At 40.5% G+C, this 20,006-nt stretch overlaps 1 protein-coding gene across 4 annotated transcripts in view; it reads left to right on the plus strand.

The window, feature by feature from the left end:
* LOC115013261 (alpha-1,6-mannosylglycoprotein 6-beta-N-acetylglucosaminyltransferase B-like) overlaps window positions 1–20,006 on the plus strand; it is a 98,845-nt gene that overhangs the window by 31,521 nt on the left and 47,318 nt on the right. For 3 of the 4 annotated variants that reach the window (XM_029439399.1, XM_029439410.1, XM_029439427.1), the window contains exons 3-7: window positions 3,792–3,942; window positions 10,893–11,002; window positions 14,538–14,614; window positions 15,140–15,319; window positions 17,676–17,840. In XM_029439399.1, the coding sequence (XP_029295259.1) occupies window positions 3,792–3,942; window positions 10,893–11,002; window positions 14,538–14,614; window positions 15,140–15,319; window positions 17,676–17,840 (683 nt within the window). The remainder of the gene's footprint in view (window positions 1–3,791; window positions 3,943–10,892; window positions 11,003–14,537; window positions 14,615–15,139; window positions 15,320–17,675; window positions 17,841–20,006) is intronic. The other variant, XM_029439419.1, reaches the window with a different exon arrangement.

The raw sequence follows: 20,006 nt of genomic DNA on the forward strand, positions 1-20,006 counted from the left end.
ACTCCTCTGCCCTTTGAGCTTGAGCAAGTCGAACCATCTCCATCGCTGCAGTAATGCTGCTACTGTTTTTGTTCTTTCCGTTCGTGTCAATTACATTCAGTGTCTGTGGTCACAGTGTCCTTCACTTGCAGATATATTACACCAGTGACATCTGAATGAGGCTTCATCTGATGAGCGCAGATAACGGCAGTCATTTTCTGTGTAATGGTATCATTTAAGCAAGCTATTGGGAATATTGGCACTTGTCCTTCTAAATTGGTGTTTGGTAACCACAGTCAAACACTTTAAAAAGTTTTACAGTTTGTCTTTCATCACGGTACACAATTAAATCAGAACAAAGATCATCTGTTCTAAAGCATACCTCATTTATTACAGCTGGTCATTTGCCATCCATGGGAGTGCAGCTTCTGTGACTGAGATTCATCAATAAACAGAGTCACAGAGAACAATTAGCCCCCTGACTCGAAATTACATTTGACTCATTAGATCACTGGAGCATATGAAAGAGCTATTAATTTGCTTTTTGCATCCCTTGACTAACATTTGTCCTCTTTGCTGCACTGCTGAACATCACAGCTGTGTGTGGCTGTTCTCCATCAGCAAGAGTATTATAATATCACGTTGTTTCTTTCTAATTGTACATATCTCATATTTATTAACGGCCAGGTACAAAGGGAATCACTCGTATTAAACGGTACCCAAGTACCAAATTTAACATGATTTCAGCAAAAGGTTACAAACTCTAAAAGTGTGGGTACTTTGGATCATCCAAGTGCTTTTTTAGAGGCTTTGCCAAGACGATAATTTCTGTGAAACACTGAATATTAGACAAGCCCATATTTGTTCAACCCAATAATACATTAAATTGTTCTCATCATGGCCTTGGCTTTAGTTTACTTGACCCTCAATGTGGAAGTTATCCATTTTCAGCCAATCACGAAGATGTCACCGGAGCGACCCACCTGCAAACTCTCACACAGCGATCCATCACAGCCAAAGGACATGACACTGTCCGTCTGAGACGAATACATCTGTCGCTGAGGAGATAAGTCATTGAACTTGGGAATGGGCTGTTGGAAGATATTGAGGCAGACAATGACCTTGCACCGGAGCTGTTAGGCACCGGAGCCCATTGGCTGTAATTGCCTGTCAGGCAGCAGACATGGGGTTTGACAGAGTGGTCGGAACAGCCTAATCCAGGTGTTTGCAGTAACAATATGGGCCCTGCCAAGTGCTGTTATGGGGGGCTAGAAGAATAAACTCTGACCCGTGTGTCCCTTCTGTCCCTTATGTCCCAAGTTGTATCTCATTAGACATTTTACAGCATCATGTGTGGTTACTGAAGACTTAATGATGGCATCCAACTGAAGTGGAAGAGATTCCCTCTGATTCTATCTTTACTTTGCATTTTTATGTGTGATCATATTTGGATTTATTATATACCTTATAATTCATCGACAGTGTACACAATGAAATCAAATGTCCATTACCAAAACACAGATTATCAAGAATTCCCTTCTCTCTAGTCTTTAAAAAAATGTCAATTTTAGTATGAATCTCATTTGGGTCGTTTACCATCTGCCAACAACCATTAGCATTTTACTCTTTGCGTTTCGGGATACCGGTTTGTTCACCTACTAATTGGATTTGCACACAATAGTTTATAACAATTCCCTGATTAAAGAGTCCTGCTCATATTAGTGAAGCTCTTTCTGACCTCTGGCCACTGAAAACTTGGTGTCAAATCTTAAAGTTATAATATGTAACTTTTCCGCATTAAAATTGTAAAAACGAGTAGACCTATGTTATATGTTTATCTGAGTTATGTACTTAAATTATACAAAATGTTTCTAACCATTTTCAAACCTAGAAAAATGTGTATTATTAATCAAGATAACGGTCTGTTTCAACCGTATGAATGATATTTTAGATATTGTTTGACATCTGGATCTTAGGTTATCAGAAAACCAAGCGGAGCAAACGTTCGTATAGAAGCTTGGACGCTCTGTTGCTTGAAAGGCAAAGCACCGCTCGCTACATCTGCTTTGTGTCTTCATACAGTATGTGAACTGAAAATGTGATAAAAAAGATTCAACTGCAAACTTCTCTTCTTGGAAAGGAGTCTCGCTCAAAAGAAGTAGCTTGTCACCACAATTTCTTTTATTCTCAACAGCAATTGTTAAATCAAAGATTCTCCTGTTGCTTTTTTCTATGAGCACTTAAAAAGGATGAGTTAGATGTGTATATAGGAGCGATTAGTTCTGCAAAGACATTACATGAGAAAGCTGTTCATCTGCGTCGTCACCTTTCAGTCGCCTGCCTCGTTCACGGTCGATTAAGACTGAATTCGCAGACACTCTGACCCTGACAGTATCTGTGTTATATCCTACTCTTGTACACCTTTTATCCAGTCAAAGTATATTCTGCGTCTTCCTCACTGTCTCTGGAGCTGCATCTGTACGTGCAGGCATATTTGTTAAGATTTTAATTTGATGGCCAATGATGTATTCATCTACACACACACACACACACACACACACACACACACACACACACACACACACACACACACACACACACACACACACACACACACACACAACTACGTACGCAGACGCTCCTTTCTGTCCACACAGAGCCCTCTCTTCTGTTCTTGGTGAAAGAAAGAAGTTGGCCATCACACAGACACAGACAAAAAGAGAGGCAAGAAAAAAAGAGCTTCAGCGTAATTAGTTCCTGGCTTTTCATAACTCATAGTCTTCGTGGAAGTTATTCTCATATCAAAGGGTATCAAAGGATAGAAAGGTAAGCCCACATTCAGACATCAGACGCCAGAGTGTCTGGCCTGAAAACAAGCCAGTTTATTACAAGACATCAGAATACAGCAGTGGGAGAAGTGGACTGCTGTCGGCAGGGGAAATGACAGATCGAGCTTTAGATATACAAGTTAAAGAGTGAGATAATCAAACTGTTGGCTTTTAGACTTTGGGAAGAGGAATTATACACAGGCTCAAGTGGAGAGGAGCTGCTCTTATGAAGTTAAAGTGGTTTTATGGTAGGCTTTGTCTTTTTGTCTTACGCAAAATGGTCTTTTTTTATTAAGGGACGGTCTATCACGTACTTGCTGTTCAATGCAGTTGCAGAAATTGACATCTGACAGCCTCACGCCAACCCAAAGCTAACATGGGAGTGAATGAAACATTTGACAAACTACTTAAAAAAACAATATAATATCAATTGTTTTATATAAAGCTTTATAAAATCATCTTTATTGTGAATAAGAAGTCTTAAAAGTCTTGTGCAATCGGTGTTTTTTAATTACATGAATTGGGGAGCATTGCGTGTTGGCTGCTCCTAATGTTAATTAACGGTGACAGTCTGACAGTGTGTTGGCATCAGCAACGCTGTCTGTGGAGAGATAGGTGAATCTACAGATGATACTGTTCTCTATTGCAGCCCCACTTTGTCATTTAGGGTTATAAACTAAAAGTATTACGACACAGAAATCCCACGAGAGATAAGTTTTAGCTTTGTCCATTTTCCCATAAATCTTAATGAGGACTTTTGCATTGTTTGGCACACAACAGGCTTTGATTTGTGTTCCAGTAAAGTGCATAGAGACAGTTGTCCAAAACAAGAGCATAGCTAAAGTCAACTACAGTATGGTGAGCCAGAAGAGCTGCAGGCTTTGGGATTAATTTGCATGCTGTTCTGCAAGTGTGTTATGTACTTCACTGTCCAGCTTTTCATTCATCTCCCGTCTCTCCTTCCATGTCTGTCTCTCCACTCAGTGCTGGGAGGCGTGGAGTCCCGTGGCGTGCTGAGGAAGATCAGTGACATGCTAGAGGTGATTCTGAAGAGGATGGACAGCCTGTCCAAACTCGACAACACGTCCAGCACTGACGCACGGCGCCTGGATGAGCTCAGCTCTGCTATCAACAGGTACGCTGACTTTACATTTTACAGTTGGATTCTGTGTCAGTGATAACTGGTTACCAGAATGTGTTATACATAAATCATTACTCCACAGATATAACTGGTTATAGTGAGAATCTCACCAAAACATTTTCACAAAGAAATCTCGTAGGAATCTTAAATGATTCAGAAACTATGAATTATATCAGTTGTGCGTTGCAGGTATGTCTTTACCACGTCATAATTCCCTCTAATATCTATTTTTATATTGCTGTGAAAACATCTCCTTTTAAACAACTGTATTTATTTAAGTTTGTCGCCAAAAGCTACATTTTACAAGATTAAATTTGAACACATCATGATAGCGTTATAATTTACCTTCACCTAATACACATTTTTACTTATTAGGGCTTAAACGCATCATAATGTAACTCTATGGCACCTCGCTCCGGTAATGTTAGCAGTTATTTCACCAAGTCGACAGCTACCTTTAACCAGCTCCTCTTTGTTGTTCACACTATGCTGTAGAATTATCAGGGGGAAAAATAGGATGTGACCCCTGGACTTCCGGGGAAGATCTCCATTTGTCCCAAACACATTTTCTATCGTCCCGGGATGACGGGAGGAAATCTGTCCCTAGTTTGTTGGTCTTCATCTGTTAACAACACATTGATGTTTTGCCAAATGTGATAAGGAAGTGATTGGGAAATATTTTACATAAGTGGCAAGGCTTCAAATTTGTCATAATACATGTATGGCGTTTGTACGAGTAACAATTCAAGATCATCTTATTGTTAGCTGAAAATGATGTAACCATATGTTATATGCTTCATCTTTATTCCAATAAAAACCACCAAATCATATTTTGACGTCATTTATAAATTATCTGATTTTCAAACCTTAAGCAAAACTGTGATATTTAGTAATAAAACAACACAATAATATGATACAAAATGCATAATATGGCTGTAATAGTGTAAGCATTGCTCTGTCCCTTTATAAAGGGAAACCTATCCTGTAGTCATAGAGATAATGCTTTCATGATACAGTATCTGGAGTGCTTTGTTCAGCTCAGGTATGTATAAAGAGAGAGCAGCTGCTAGAGCTTTTTAAGATTACGTATTCTCTATGGCATGACATGAAGTAGTATAATTACACCCTCATATTTAAGATGTATTCATCATTGTCATTCATACTACACATCACCTCTTTCTCTCTACCGTTGTCATGACTTCCATCTTCTCTCATTTTTGCTCCTCGCCCTGTTGTTTTTTGATCTTATCTTCATTTTCACCCCTCTTATGGGCGCTTGACGAAATTGCTGCCTATTACCTCAATATCCCTGCTACAAACAGACAAGTCTTGTATGACCTAGCTGCTGCTGCTGCTTTTATCAAATGGCTCCTCTGTTGGCCCCCGTTTGTACCAAAACATCCAATTTGTCTTTCTCTCCGTTCTGAATACTTTCATTTTCTAACGGCCTGACTAAACTTGGTGCAGCGGGAGTGATTTGATACACACTGACAGAAATCCCCTCGCTTCTTCGAACCTTGTTGAATGATCCCGGATAAGCGTTCAGGTTCAGATCTGCACAAAGGCACAAGAGCGGAAGGATGGTACGATTTAATATGGTCTGGCGTTGGTGTTAACTGCAATCAATGTCTAGTAATGGGCTGTTTAATGTGGGGGAAGCCGTTCAACTCTTAGGGCACGACTGGGGAGAAGTGTCCTGCTGAAGGTGTCTATTGTCAGGGACTCTTAAGTAGGATGGTATGGTGTTACTGTAGCAGAAATCAATTTCTGGTTATTGCCTTGAGGGGAGTACTTTGGGTGGATCGAGGGTTATGGTCAGAGTGTAATTGGGGTCAAGCACAAGAGCTGAAATCAATGAATTGTGACTTTAACGTTTTAAATGTGGTTAATGACCAGTTCTCCCTTAGTGACTGGGTGTGCTGTCAGACTACAGCTTTGATAAATAACAGATAGATGTAATGCAGTGTCTCTTTAAATGAGTTCAATAATCTAGTAATAAATGACAGGATTAAACAATTACATAATTATGACAATTGCATCATAAGAGGCATCATATATGGTATTCATAAAAAAAGCATAATTAGTGATTATTATTTTTGACATTATCGTATAAGAATACCAGCACACGTTATGCCGAGTTTGCGTTGTGTGGGATGGAAGGATCTCCATGGTTACAACTAATTGATAGTGTTTGCATTAGCCAAACTAGTTGAATGTTTACATCCGGTGAATAGCTCTGCAAGGTTTATTAGCTGAGTGGGTCTTGTCAGGGTGAAATATAGCGTGCATGATAAAAATCACATTATATTAGGGTTTATTCAGGGTGCCTGAGTGGCACAGGGGAGAAAAAGCACTCAGCCACCACTGCAGGGATCCAGGCTTAATCCCCAGCAGCAGTGCCTTCAGCTTGGCTAGACGTCCTATTACACACTGGCATTCAATTACACACATTAGTAGCTGAGGTTGCGACGCTGATTTAGTTACTTTAAAGTTAAGGTCCATTTTCACAAAATGTTAATGTTTATTGTTTGTCTACCCCAGTGTATGTAGTACCCCCAATGGAAATAACAATGACAGGTTGATCATATAACAAGTGATAATGCTCTAATAAAGGGACACTGTTTTTTATATTTGAAAGCATTATTACATTATCTGGACAATATTACATTAAAAAAAAACCTAAAGGTGGCTAAATGAAAGTACAAAGCAACATGGATCATGGTTCTGGTTCTAATACAATCTGAAACTATAGCTTCAGTTCAGTCTGAGGACATGTTGCAGATTTCCACAACTGCTTTCCTTTGTTTACATTCTGATTCACGGGAATGAAGGATTATTTTTGCTGCTACTTTGAACATTGAGAATGTGTGACTTGTACACATGACTCGCATTTGACGGCTTGTCTAAAATTACGTTTGTACAAACCATGATGGGTTATGAACATCAAATTCCCCGCAGAGACCAATTATCACTCAGCCAGCCAGAGAAAACTTCCTCCTAGCGCAGAGATTTGTCACGATAACTTCTGCTTTATGAAGTTCACGTTTCTTTGTTTAATTCTAAGATGAGATCTTCTTGAAAGTTGACAGCAGTGTGAACAATATGAAATCAAAATCAGGACAAAAAAAAAAGAAATCAATTTTATTTTCTGAGTACGATGTTGTTTGGTTTGAACTGAATTGATCCTCAAGGGAAGCAGCTTTAATACTGTAGCTGGAGTAAAAGTTTTGATTCAGGAAGCAGAAAAGGATATTGACTAAGGAAACGTGTGGGTACGAACAAACACACTTGTGTTGATGATGTTCTTTAGATGGCTTCCAACTGAAGGACAATTTGTGTGTGTGTGTGTGTGTGTGTGTGTGTGTGTGTGTGTGTTAGTTCACTTGAGGTAACACCTGTTAAAACCAGTCTGGGCGAGAGACCAGGGCACAGACCCTTGACTGAGGACATAGCCTGCAGGATTAATGGCCACACACACACACACTGACAGGGATGACCTAAGTCTCTTTTCAGTCCAATGATTTTCATTCCATCACTCGTCATTTCTCCTCTCTTCTTGTCTCTATCTCTCTGTCTCTTACTCTCCACCTTTACTCTCTCTGCCCTTCCTTTATTGTTCGCTCTCCCTTGTTTACTTCCTACTCTCCCTCTCTTGCACATACACACAGCGCGAGAAAGGATGTGCGACAAATGTAGTTGAGTATGAATGAAGTGGTAAAGTGTGATTTTTAGCCAGCGGAGCGAGGGGCAAATGGGGAGAGAGTGCTTTGTAAAAAAAAAAAAAAAAAAAACATATCCCAAATCCAGGCCGGTCAGGCACGCATTCACAGAAAGACACACACACACACACACACTGGGCGGCAATCTCTTCTCTGTGTGAGCTTCATTGGTGCTGACACACTCCCGTGTAGCGGCGAATGGGACTTGATGTCTGAGGCCCCAGTCTGTGATTCGCCCATGGGGCAGCCACTCGTTAGAGCAGTGAACGGAGGGAATATAACGAGGGAGGGGAGCCTGAGAATACAAGAGAGGGTGACGAAAGAGAGTAAAGGATGCAGAGTCGATTCACTCTGTTTTAGCGTGCAGAGGATGAGAGCGGAGATTGGTAAGTCTCCCCCTTAGGCGTACGCTGTCCGAAGATCACTGCTCTGACTCTGGCTTTACCTATTTCTCCTCCCTTGGCACCCATCTAAGCTGCGTCAATAACAACCTCGATCCCAGGAGACCTTCTTTTCCACAGCACTCAAGTCAATGTCATACTGCAGCTTCGCCCGAAGTAGTCGGCAAAGAAAAGGAGACTCCTAAATTATTTGATTTCATCTTGACTTCAGTAGCTCTGTGCATAAATCAGTGGGAGAAATACACAATGCTGCTTTTTTTTTTCAAACCTAATTTTCCAATAGCACTGTACATGAAACAACCGAGTTAATTAGTGTGAGTCTGTGTGGCATTCTTTGTGTGTGATGTTTTAACACCACGCCATGTCAGGACGCTGGCAAAAAAAACGTACAAACCCTCATGCGGACGCTTTGTCACATGCATCTCTTGACCTGGACAGATTTTGTTGATAGGATGCTGTCAGAACTGTCCTCTTCCCTTAAGAGGATGATCTCATTAGATAGAGCGGGAGGGAGGGAGAAATAAGAAGAGCATGAAAACACATTTTTGTATCCTTAGAAACTCTCCTTCTAGTCATCAATGGTGTTCTCTCAGTTTCATCTTTTAAGCGTGTTCTACTTCTGCTCGGCATCCGTCAGTGGATTTCCTCTTCTCCCTCTATACTTTCCTCCCGTTTTGTCTTGTCTTTGCTCTTCCTCATTTGTTCCCCTCATTTGTAAAACAGCCAACTGTCTACATTCATCAAAAGGGAGGAAGCTTCATTGCAAGTAGCGCGCAACAGTGGGGCATCAAATATGTATATCCTTGTATTCTTTGATCGTAATCATCATTTAATGTTCCAGTCAAGCTGTTTTGTTGGCTTCCACACGGAGGATGTCTTTATTTTTATTATGCATCTTCCTTAACACAAAGATCCCCCTGGTACTCTTGGTCTGTTTGCCGTGGGTGGTTGATCTCCTTCTCTCTATTTTTGAGTTTTTCCCCCGACTCTCACACGGTGTTATTTCTAAGACTCGTCCTCTTTGGATCTCATTGTGCAGTCCTTCTGATTCTTTCATACATTTCTCTGCCCTCCTCTCTCCTTCCATGACTCTGCCTTTCTCCGTCTCTCCGTGTTCATCTCTAGGGATGAGTTCACATTGTAGCAGACATTGGAGGTGAGATTAGAAGGTCAAGTCTTATAGAGGCCAATTTGCACAGTGGAGCCCCCCCAAAGAGAGCTTTAAAGTAACACAGGTTCCTCAGCTTACCAAGCAGGTTTTGTCCTTCAGGCCAAATACATTGCAACTTTTATAGGATAGGTACCATGGTAGCTGTAATCCTCTACAGCTGGGAACTGCTGCATGTGATAATATTAATGTTTTAATATCATTTTATTGCCCAATATAATGCTGGCTCTCATTATAAGACACTATAAGATAATGACGTTCACTAACGCGTACAGTGTATTTGCCTCTCTTGCGAGGAATGGATGAGTGAAATTACAATTAGTTCTGTCACATGCTCTTATTGAGATAACTGTTTCAGGGTACTTTCATGCCCTGTGCATTTGGAAGGGTTTATTTGCACTGTGGAGATTTTCCCTTTTGTGTCTTTTAACAAGTGAGAGCACTAAATAACCACACTAACAAAAATGAAAAGGTTCACAGTTTCACAACTTTGGCGTAGAATGCAAGAACAATCCTGAAAAACTATGAATCAGCCCTCAGTGCAAGAGTCGATACTGTATCCTCATATATCACTTCCTGGTATGATAATGGGAGGACATAAACACACTTGGCAACGCTTACGAGTGACACTTATAAATCGGTTAATAGTGTGGAGACTGCCTGCGACTTTGATGGTTTCTAAAAAAAAAAATGTTTACACTGTAAAGCAACAAACATACTGTACTTGGTTTCCTTACATTATTCACTCATTTAGTTAGTTATGCAGTATTTTAGTATTAACATTCAATCTTAAACAGACACACACACACACTCTCACTCACTCACTCACTCACTCTCACACACACACACACACACACACACACACACACAATAATTCTGATCATCTCTGATTATGCTTTATTATGCTGCATTTATTCCTTTGACTTTAATGAGGCTTAATACCATCTGCTGATGAGACAATACAGAGAACGAGGACGACACACACACACACACACACACACAATGCACAGTGAAATCAAGACATTTGAATGGACATAATGGGCACAGCAGTATGCGCACGTGTGGGTACGCAGGCTTGGTTCTGCGTGATGTGCAATCATGCAGTCTGATGCTTTGGAAATATACAGAACTACAATGAGCACACACACACACACACACACACACACACACATACACATGCACATTTCCTACTCATTTTATTATGCGAATGAGAAGTCTCTCACCCTACAGAGGAAGTGGTATTAACAGCGCAGGTCTTTTTTCTATTTCACGCTCCAACCAAGTGTCTAACAATTTGCATCTCCAACTAACACTTCTACATCTGTTGAGATGTGGAATGGGAGGGAGTGGAAGCAGAGAACAGAGGGGGGGGGGGGGGAGTGAGGCAGGAAAAAAGAAAGAAACAACAATGAGACAAAACTAAAAGACGGGGATAACTGAAGAGTAAAGAGACTAGCTCATGACTGAAGTGAGGTGATGGCATCGGGAGAAGAAGATTGGGTGATGAGAGCTTGGGAATTTCAGATTTTACTTGATGCAGAGTTGCACTCTTTTTTTGGCCAAAGCACTTTGCTTTTCATTGAGTTTACATAGTGTGACAACAGTGTGACGGTTCCTCTCATTATCCCATGGCATTATTGTTGTGCGTGTGTACAGGTTTCAACCAGACGGCCTAGTGGAGAGGATCCAAGCCATTGCCCAGAATGTCTCCAACATGGCCACCAGGGTGGAGCAGATACTGCAAAACAGCATGGTGCAAGGAAGAGGTACAGTACCAACCATCATCATCATCATCATCATCAGTGTGTACATTAACCCCCTCATTTTAATTTGCACATATTTAATGTGGGAAGACTTAGAGACTACATCGTGCTGTAGATCAGCCCTAATAACAACCACATTTAAAAAATATACATCACAATTACATCACAATCAATAAGTGAACAATTACGTACACACAACACTAAACCATCTTATGCACACTCATTTCAATCATCCATATATGGCAGACAGCATGTACAGTATGATGTGAGCAATAAACAGTACTCAATACTCCACAGCACCAACCTGAAGTGCTTCTCCAAGTACACAAATCTGGTAAAATAAGACCTCCGCCAAGGTCAATGCTGCAAGTGTCTGCAAATTCCCGACTTGGAAAGTCATTCATCCGACTTCGACGTGTTCAATGTATTTGCTATTGTAGTGTTTACGTGACAAAGAGGGAAAAGAAAACGGATCAGGCGAGCCTCAAGTTATTCCGGCTTGAGGAGGTTTACTAATGTAAATGTCGTTAACTAATGTTTCCAATTATTCCGACGCCGCACAAATTCCCTATCTCACAATTTATACAACCGTAATTCTGATCCGCTCCTTGGCGGAGGTAATAATAATACACAATACTTACTACTACTCGAGTGAAAAGTACAATTAGGACGATACAGTACTATGTGATGCAGATCATGAGACCACATTGTAAACTGAGTTCTAACCGTTCTCCTGTTAGAGGGGGTGCAGGGAGAAGGGTGATTGGAAACTTACGCACATCCCTTCAAAAGAAAAAAACAAAGAGTTACATTTAGTGTTATTCTTCAGTAATAATAAAGTTGAGGTGCAGCTGGACTCATGCACAGCTGTCGGCTTGTGTTAAACTTCAGTTGCTGCTGTTACTCACAACAGAACGGAGGAGATACAAATACAGATCTGCAGACACGCATGCAGAGTGAGAGCGAGACGCACACAGTTACAGATATGCTTACATTAGGATCTCTAGCTGAATTTTCCACGGTCACAAATCCCTTCTGGCAACTTGCCAAAATACACAGGTGACAGTTGCAGTTTGATATCATCCACACAAAAAACATTAAACCATAAAAAGAAATACAAATAACAATGCGCGCATTACAGTAACAAGTTAAAAATAGGTTATCAAAAACATCAAACGCAAAGTCTGAAAACATTAAGATCTCAGAGTTGCTCCTTTGCAGCATCTTTTCTAGCTTAACATAAGTCAAAACCAGGAAATGTTTATAGATAGCAGATTGATTATGTTGTTTGAAAGTATGATAGATAATCATTACTCATCTTGTAGGCACTGTTGTGCATGCGGGACACTGTGGTCATCTCTATATATATCTCATCATTGCTTTTTTGCTTCCATCCAACTCTGTTGTTTTGCTCTTGCACATTTTTAATCAAAAGCTAAATAACACTACGCTTGTGACAGTTGTGCACACACACACATAATATAACCCCCATTATGATCTCTCTGTCTCTGTCTCTCTCTCTGTCTCTATTGTCTCAGTAGGAATGTTCCGTCTCTGTCTATATCTCTGTCTCTCTATAGTTGTATCTCTCTCTTTGTAGCATATCTAGTATATGAAGGATCTGTTTAGATCTATATCTATCTCTTTAATCTTTGTTATGTCTCTAGCTCTCGTGTCTCTCTCTGTCCTCTATCTCTCTCTCTCTCTCTCTCTCTCTCTCTGTCTCTCTCTCTGGTCTGTCTCTGTCTCTCTGTCTCGTCTCTGTCTCTCTTTCTCTCTGTATCTCCTCTCTATCTGTCTCTCTCTGTCTCTGTCTCTGTCTCTCTCTCTGTCTCTCCTCTCTCTGTCTCTGCTCTGTCTCTTGTCTCTCTCTCTCTCTCTTCTCTCTCTCTCTCTCTCTCTCTCTCTCTTCTCTCTCTGTCTCTCTCTCTCTGTCCTCTCTCTCTCTCTCTGTCCTGTCTCTCTCTCTCTGTCTCTGTCTCTCTCTCTCTGTCTCTCTGTCTCTCTCTGTCTCTCTGTCTCTCTCTCTCTCTCTCTCTCTGTCTCTCTGTCTCTCTCTCTCTCTCTCTCTCTCTCTCTCTCTCTCTGGCTCTCTGTCTCTCTGTCTCTCTATCTTTCTATCTGTCTATCTGTCTCTGTCTTCCACTTCAGGAGCATTATATATCCTTTTCTTTTTCCCCCATTGCATCTGCAGGGACAACGACACACGCCAAAAGGAAAACACTGCTGCTTTCTCTAATCACAGATGAATTGAAACACTGCCGGCAGATTTTATTATTATACGGCTCAGTGATGGTTTATTTATCTCGTGGTCAGGCATGTGCGAGAGGGAACGCCAGGAGAGACAGAGAGGGAGAGAGACCAAGAGGACGTGATTAGAATTTCCTTCCCCTCAAGCACTGACGAGGCTTTTTATTTTCTTGCAGGGACAGGAGTCAAGTTTTTATCTAGTTATTTGACCACATTTCCAATTGTTGCTACAGCATTCGTTACTGTATATCATATTTGTAAGCAGTGTGCGTCTCAGCGTGTGTGTGTTTTCAGTCGATGGAGAGAAGCCCTGGGGAAGACTTATGTGGAGAAATGTCTCTTTTTCATTTGGCAAATGGAAACAGACAGAACCTAGAGAGAAGGCAAATATGTTGGTCCAGAGAGAGAAAGACGGAGAGGAGAAGGGGGGGAATGAAAGACAGACGAACTATGAGAAATTGAAGCTGCATTAGTTTTCTTCATGAACAACATAATTTCAGCTCTCTCTCTCTCTCTCTCTCTGTGTCTTCCCTTCTTTTCCTCACATCAGCAGCAAAGAAGCAGTTAACTAAGTCAGTGGAGCAATTAATGCAGTGAGTGTAGCCTAAGTGAGGTGTATTTGCTAGCGTAACCCTAGGATGGTTGGCAGCAGCGGGAGACGGGCTGTGCTGCTTTTTCAGGCCCAGTGAATAGTGTGCACTGCAGATACGGTGCGACGTTGCAAAGGGGAAACCACAGGGATTTATGGCCAACGACGGCGCATATGGCTTACGCTGGAATCATCAATGTTAATGATGATGGAGGGAGCGAATATTGCCATAAAACGTCCACGGGCGAGTGGATAAAATCTGTTAATGCGTATGACACTGTAACCTGACGGTTCTTAGGGGTGAGCCAGAGGGTCAAACAAATCCATGTCTGCAGTCACTTTGTGAACATCATTTGATTAAAGAAATAAAACCTGCATTTTTAAGTGGCTTTGGCAGGCACCATATGCTGGTAAATGAGATGATAGCTAACATTACACTGGCTGATTGCTGTTGGAATAGTTGATTTCACTGGAGAATAAATATTCACATTAAAGCCAACTGACTTCAGTGAGCTAAGCCTAGACTAATGAAGCAGTGGTTGTGGGTAAAGCAAAGTATATCTCTCACAAGAGGCCCATATGGATTTATCATTTAGTTTGATATTTAAAAATGGGAGTGGATCCTGGTCCGCCGAGCATATCAAAGTATATTGATGTTTTATCACTGAAGGTAAAATTTCACTCACTGTGTCTTTTCAGCAGTGAGAGATGGGACGTCAAGCCAGTGTGAAATACCAAGAGACCCCCGCTTTCCAGAGTGTCCTGGGAAAGTAGATGTGAGTGTCAATCGGTTATTTTTATTTCGAATACGATGGTTCGGCAGGTGTTCTTAACCTTTTTCTTCATTGACAGCATTGTTAGAGGTTAACTGGATTGTCACAACCAAAATTAAGATAAAGTTTTAAGCCTTTTATCTCCCCCACTTCCTTCGAAGACACTCTTAAAAGCTCTCCTTTTAAAGGTCTTAAAAGTCCTTATGTTTTTACATAGAAGTGTGCAGATACCCTGTTTATCCATTGTAGCTTGCTAGTGGCAACGTTAATAGATTAAGTTTCAGTAATGATTTTAAAATCACTATCCTTTTGGTGGGGGATGTCACATGCCGTGATGAGAAAAAAAATAATGTTGAGACAAATTTTTACAGCAACAATAGCCTGTTATAGCCATACATTTGCATGACAAGTGTTGTGGTGTGTATGCTACATACCTGTACCTATACAAATAAACAATACAATAAAAATGTTAATGGTACATGAATGTCCATTGCCCTTCATGTATGTGTTCTCTTTATATCCATCCAGTGGATGCGCGCACGTTGGACATCGGACCCTTGCTATGCCTTCTACGGTGTCGACGGTTCAGACTGCTCCTTCCTCGTCTACCTGAGCGAGGTGGAGTGGTTCTGCCCCCCGATGTCCTGGAGGAACCAGAGCAGTCTCCCCACCCAGTATGTACTCCAGCCAAAGGCCCCCAAGAGACAGGTGAGAGGAGTACTCTCAAACATGCAAAACACACACCAGCAAAAATAAAATGTTACCATGGACATGCAAACACATGCACAGTGGGCGATGGTTGACGTGATGCACTGCAAAAGCACCAACTAGCAACTACTTGCATACATACTTTAACATAACTAACTTACATACACAAAACCTACTTTAGTTACGTTACGACCTTAAATTGATCATTTAAACATACTCAGTGGTAACTTTCAGACTAATAGACTGCATTTAGTCCTGTTTTTGATAGTATGTGTAATATGTTGCCAGGACATTTATCTGCTGCTCTATGAAGTATTGGTCTCTCCATGTGTGGCCATTGATTTCACGGATAAATCACCTTCCTCGTTAATACCCATGACTCACAAGCTAGGGGTTAAGCATTAGATCCGGTTATGTGTTTATTACGTTTGCATAGACATCATCCAGTTGCATATCTGCTCTATTATTTTATTATTGCTTCAAAAAGCCACACACAAGAATACAATCAGGCTACTAGCTCAGACTTTCCAAGTGTGCTCAGTTCACCAAGGTTATATGGAAATACTGCAGTAGTACAAATTTATGGGGAATCAGGACAACAGTTCGTTTGGAAATTCATGAAATACTGTCAGGGTAGAAAAGAGGGCCAAAGAATGCAGCTGATTATTAGGAATAGCCTTTGGTGTATTTCACCCTGTTCACATTTTTCTCATTTAGCTGTCATATATTCAAGATATAATGAAACTACCGTCCCCTTTTGGCCACTGATGATTTGTGGAAGCTGCTTTGTCTGTGGATTTTTACCCAGTGCATTCTTGGATCAATAAAAGTACAGGTTTTTAGGGGAAGACCAACTAAATCCGTAGTGTGAAGTAAAAGAAAATCATGATTATTTTCTCATGACATGAATAAAACATGTTACAAGCATGTAAAATCTTGCCCTGCTTACAAACCCTTTAGTGTGGAGATTTTTGGTGCTGTTGGGGCCTAAATAAATATATAATTAGTAGTCAGTTTACCTTAAATTGTAATTGATTGCGTCAATATTTTAATGTTTTTTAGAAAATTTTAACTTTTAAAACAATGTCCAAACATAGATAGATATGATAGAGAGTACAATTGAGGGAGTAGAAAAGAAAGATAGTAAAAGAAAATACTTTAGACAAGCAATATTGTATTTAGTGAGCTGTTATAATTACAGTGTTTACCAAAGAAAAATACAATCAAAAATATTTTTCTCACTCTCTATTTTTTTGTCTCAAATGGTTGCCTTTGTATTTTCAGTACCACTCAAAAGAGGGAGAATAATAAGAAAAGTTATTTTGTTCAAACGATGCGGTTCAGTAGTAAGAGCCCACATCACTACATAATAGTTAACCTTCATCTGACCCTTTTCACTCTCTGCTAATTAAAACGGACCTGATCTCCCCCATTATCATCCTCCACCCTCGATTTTTCTCAACATTGACTTTGAGGTCATGGAGCAGTAATACTTTAATTCCTTGGGTATGCACCAAGTCCCATGATAATCAAGCCAGCAGTTCCAAACACATTTTACTCAGAAGCAAAAATGTCAACCTGTTGGTGGCGCTACAGGCAAAGTCAGTCGGATTCATCAACTTGGCACTAGGGTTGTCACGAGAACCGATACTGCAGTTCCAAGTCAATGCCAAAAAGGGGACGCACCCAATGTATCCCTGATAATGCTACAGTACATTGTGAACAACAAGTCCGTGTTGAAATCGGGAGGAGGAGAGCTAGTTAACGTTAGTTGTTAGCAACCGGTCCATTGAGTTGCATTATGGAGCGTTCAAGCTCTGTTCACTTCACGTTTGTATTAGGTGAAGGTAAATTATAACATTATCATGATGTGTTCAAATGTAGTCTTGTAAAATGTTGTTTTTGGCCAGAAACTTGAATAAATACAATTGTTTGAAGAAGATGTTTTCACAGCAATATAAAATAGACATCTGAGTTTAACTTCCTAATGAAAACCAATATGCAAACAGTAATAAAGGAGTGTATGTTGAGTACATGGGATATATGGTTTTGTTTTTGCCGTGGTATCGAATTTGTAACGAGAATTGTGGAATTTAACTACTCTTGGTATCAACTACTAAATATATGGTATCATGACATCCCTACTGGGCACCATATATATCTGCATGGGAATACATCCAGTAGTTGTTGAGAGTGGACCAAAGTGGTGAACCCACTGACACCGCCATCCCTAGAGTTACACCAAATCTTGAGATCAAATGACTGTGGTACTCTTTCTGCCTGATTTCTATATTATCACAATTTCTCTTCACTTTTTTCCATCTCTCCTTTTACTTTCAATACATTACCTTCCCAGGCTGCCTTCCGCACAGACCTCTCTGTGCTGCTGGACCAGGTCGGGGCAGGAAAGGAGTCTCTCAGCTTCATGAAGCGCAGAATCCGCCGGCTCGCACAGCAGTGGGCAACAGCCGCCAATCGTCTGGATGCCAAGCTGGAGCAACGATGGAGGGACCAGAAGAAGGTGAGAGGGGAGAATACGAAAGTGCAAATGATGATGAAGGAAGTTGTGTACAGTGTTTATTCTTTCAACTGTGATCAGGCACTGTAATAACTTTTTCTCTTGTCATGGCTAAATGCAAAGTGCATCTGAGAAAGAATTTGCCATAACAAAGAGATAAAGAGTTTAATTTGTGTGTGTTACAATACACACCAATGCAACAAACAGTTGTAGTTTGTAAAAAAAAAAAAGATACAGTAGGAGGGAGAAAGGAGGAGAACTTTACAGAAGAACATAAACATACGTGCATTTTACAGTACCAGATAATACCATTTTGAGAATGAGTATGTACAAGACTCAAACTGATCTACAAATGCCTTACAGAGGATTCAAGGTTAGCTAAAACATTTTGTTCAAAGATCCAAGCCATGGGAAACACCGTTTTCCCCTCAAGTGGTTTGGCACGAAAAGCTTTTTACAGATACTTCTTGAGGGTTCTCAATTTGAATGATGGTAGGAGAAAAATGATAGAAGAGGTAATGATAGGTTGTCATCCATCCGCTGCAGTCTGCATTCTTCTTCTGTAATTGGCGTGTAACACTTTGTATGCATCTGTTCAAAGATAGATCTCAAATATGTACAGTATACTCTAATATAAGAATTTACTGCGGTTTTGTACTGTTAAATTGTTAAACCTCATTTTGGTTGGCACAAGAGCTGCGCAGCATGGACACTGCTTCTTCCTGCTAGTAGCCATGCCAAGGGCTTAGTGTGAGAGAAAGGAAGAAAGTGCAATGATAGATTAGAGAGAAGAAATTAAATGGAGAAAGGAGATGAGAAATTATGATTTTGAACGATTGGGATTATGATGAAATGCCAAGAATGGGCCAGTGCCAGAGGGAGAAGAACAAGAGTAGAAAGGAGAGGGGGGTGAATGGGAGGGGGAAGGTATTGTAGAATTTGGATTAGGGATGGATTGATGAAGGTGGAGAGGGGAGTTGTGAGGTGAGCATGAAAAAACAACAACACTGGAAGGCCAAAGTGCCTGTGGATGTTCGTTAGTTCATTAAACATTGGTTAAGAATATAACATTAAGAGTGCGGTTTAAATCCTTACTTTTCAAAATGTCAACGAAACTTTAGACATTTGGAAACTTTTTTGCTGCATGTAACCTTTCACTACATCACATTTAAGGTTTTTTCGAGCCTCCATACCTATTAGGTTTCTTACCCTGCTCTGAGTAGACTCATAATCTTTAAGTTAAGAAAATAATGATGGATGCATGAGTTAATGTAAGAAGGCAGATTGAGCACAAGTTCTGCTTCTTCTGATGAAAATGTCTCTCTCTGCCCTCATCTCTTTCTAAAATAAGTTAACAGGGGTGAAAGTAGTCCTCTGTCACTGAGATTGATGCTCTCATTTCTTGTACTGCACTGTGGGGATTTGTTATCCTCCATCATGGCTCCGTGGCTGCTTGAACAGCCTATATGCCTTACTACATGCTGCAGCTATCCGAAGAGCAGATGTCCTGGTGTTTGTAAGAGTTAGCCTTGGCATCACAATAAAATAACATTTGAAGTAAAAATGTCTGTGTGCATGACTGCTGATTGGATGTCATTGCAATACAAACAAAAGGCAGAATCTCATACATTTTATATGAAAATTAAATCTCAGTTTGTAGCAGTCAAATTTACCATTTCTGACTGTTACCCTCCTTCCACGCAGGAGGATTCATTTTCACCTGAACTCTAATATATGCACTCACTTTAACATTGAGAAGGAGAACACTGTATGATTTTAATTAACTCTGACCTCAGAAAAAACATTGTCTTATGTGAATTGAATGCGGCCTTGCACTGGCCTATCCTTCGTCTTTGACAAAATGCCTTCGTTTCCAATAGCAAGTTTAGCATTCTGCTTGAGTGTGCGGTCTTTACAATTCCAGCGGGGCTCTGTTGATTCAGTTCTGTTTCCTTGTTTGGCTTTCTCTTTGATTGTAAGCGAAGTGGATGTTTACTCAGAAAAAGAATAAATTAGCCGAGCAGAGAGGCAAAATGTGGAGGGAGAAAGAATCGACGGGGAGAGAAAAAGCAAGATGATTCCTTTGAACTCTCAGCGAAAGACACAAGGACGGGAAATGTCCACAATGTGTGTGTGTGTGTGTGTGTGTGTGTGTGTGACTGTGGAAAC

Source organism: Cottoperca gobio, chromosome 1 (genome assembly GCF_900634415.1).
Source record: "Cottoperca gobio chromosome 1, fCotGob3.1, whole genome shotgun sequence".
In the NCBI taxonomy this organism is placed as follows: Eukaryota; Metazoa; Chordata; class Actinopteri; order Perciformes; family Bovichtidae; genus Cottoperca; species Cottoperca gobio.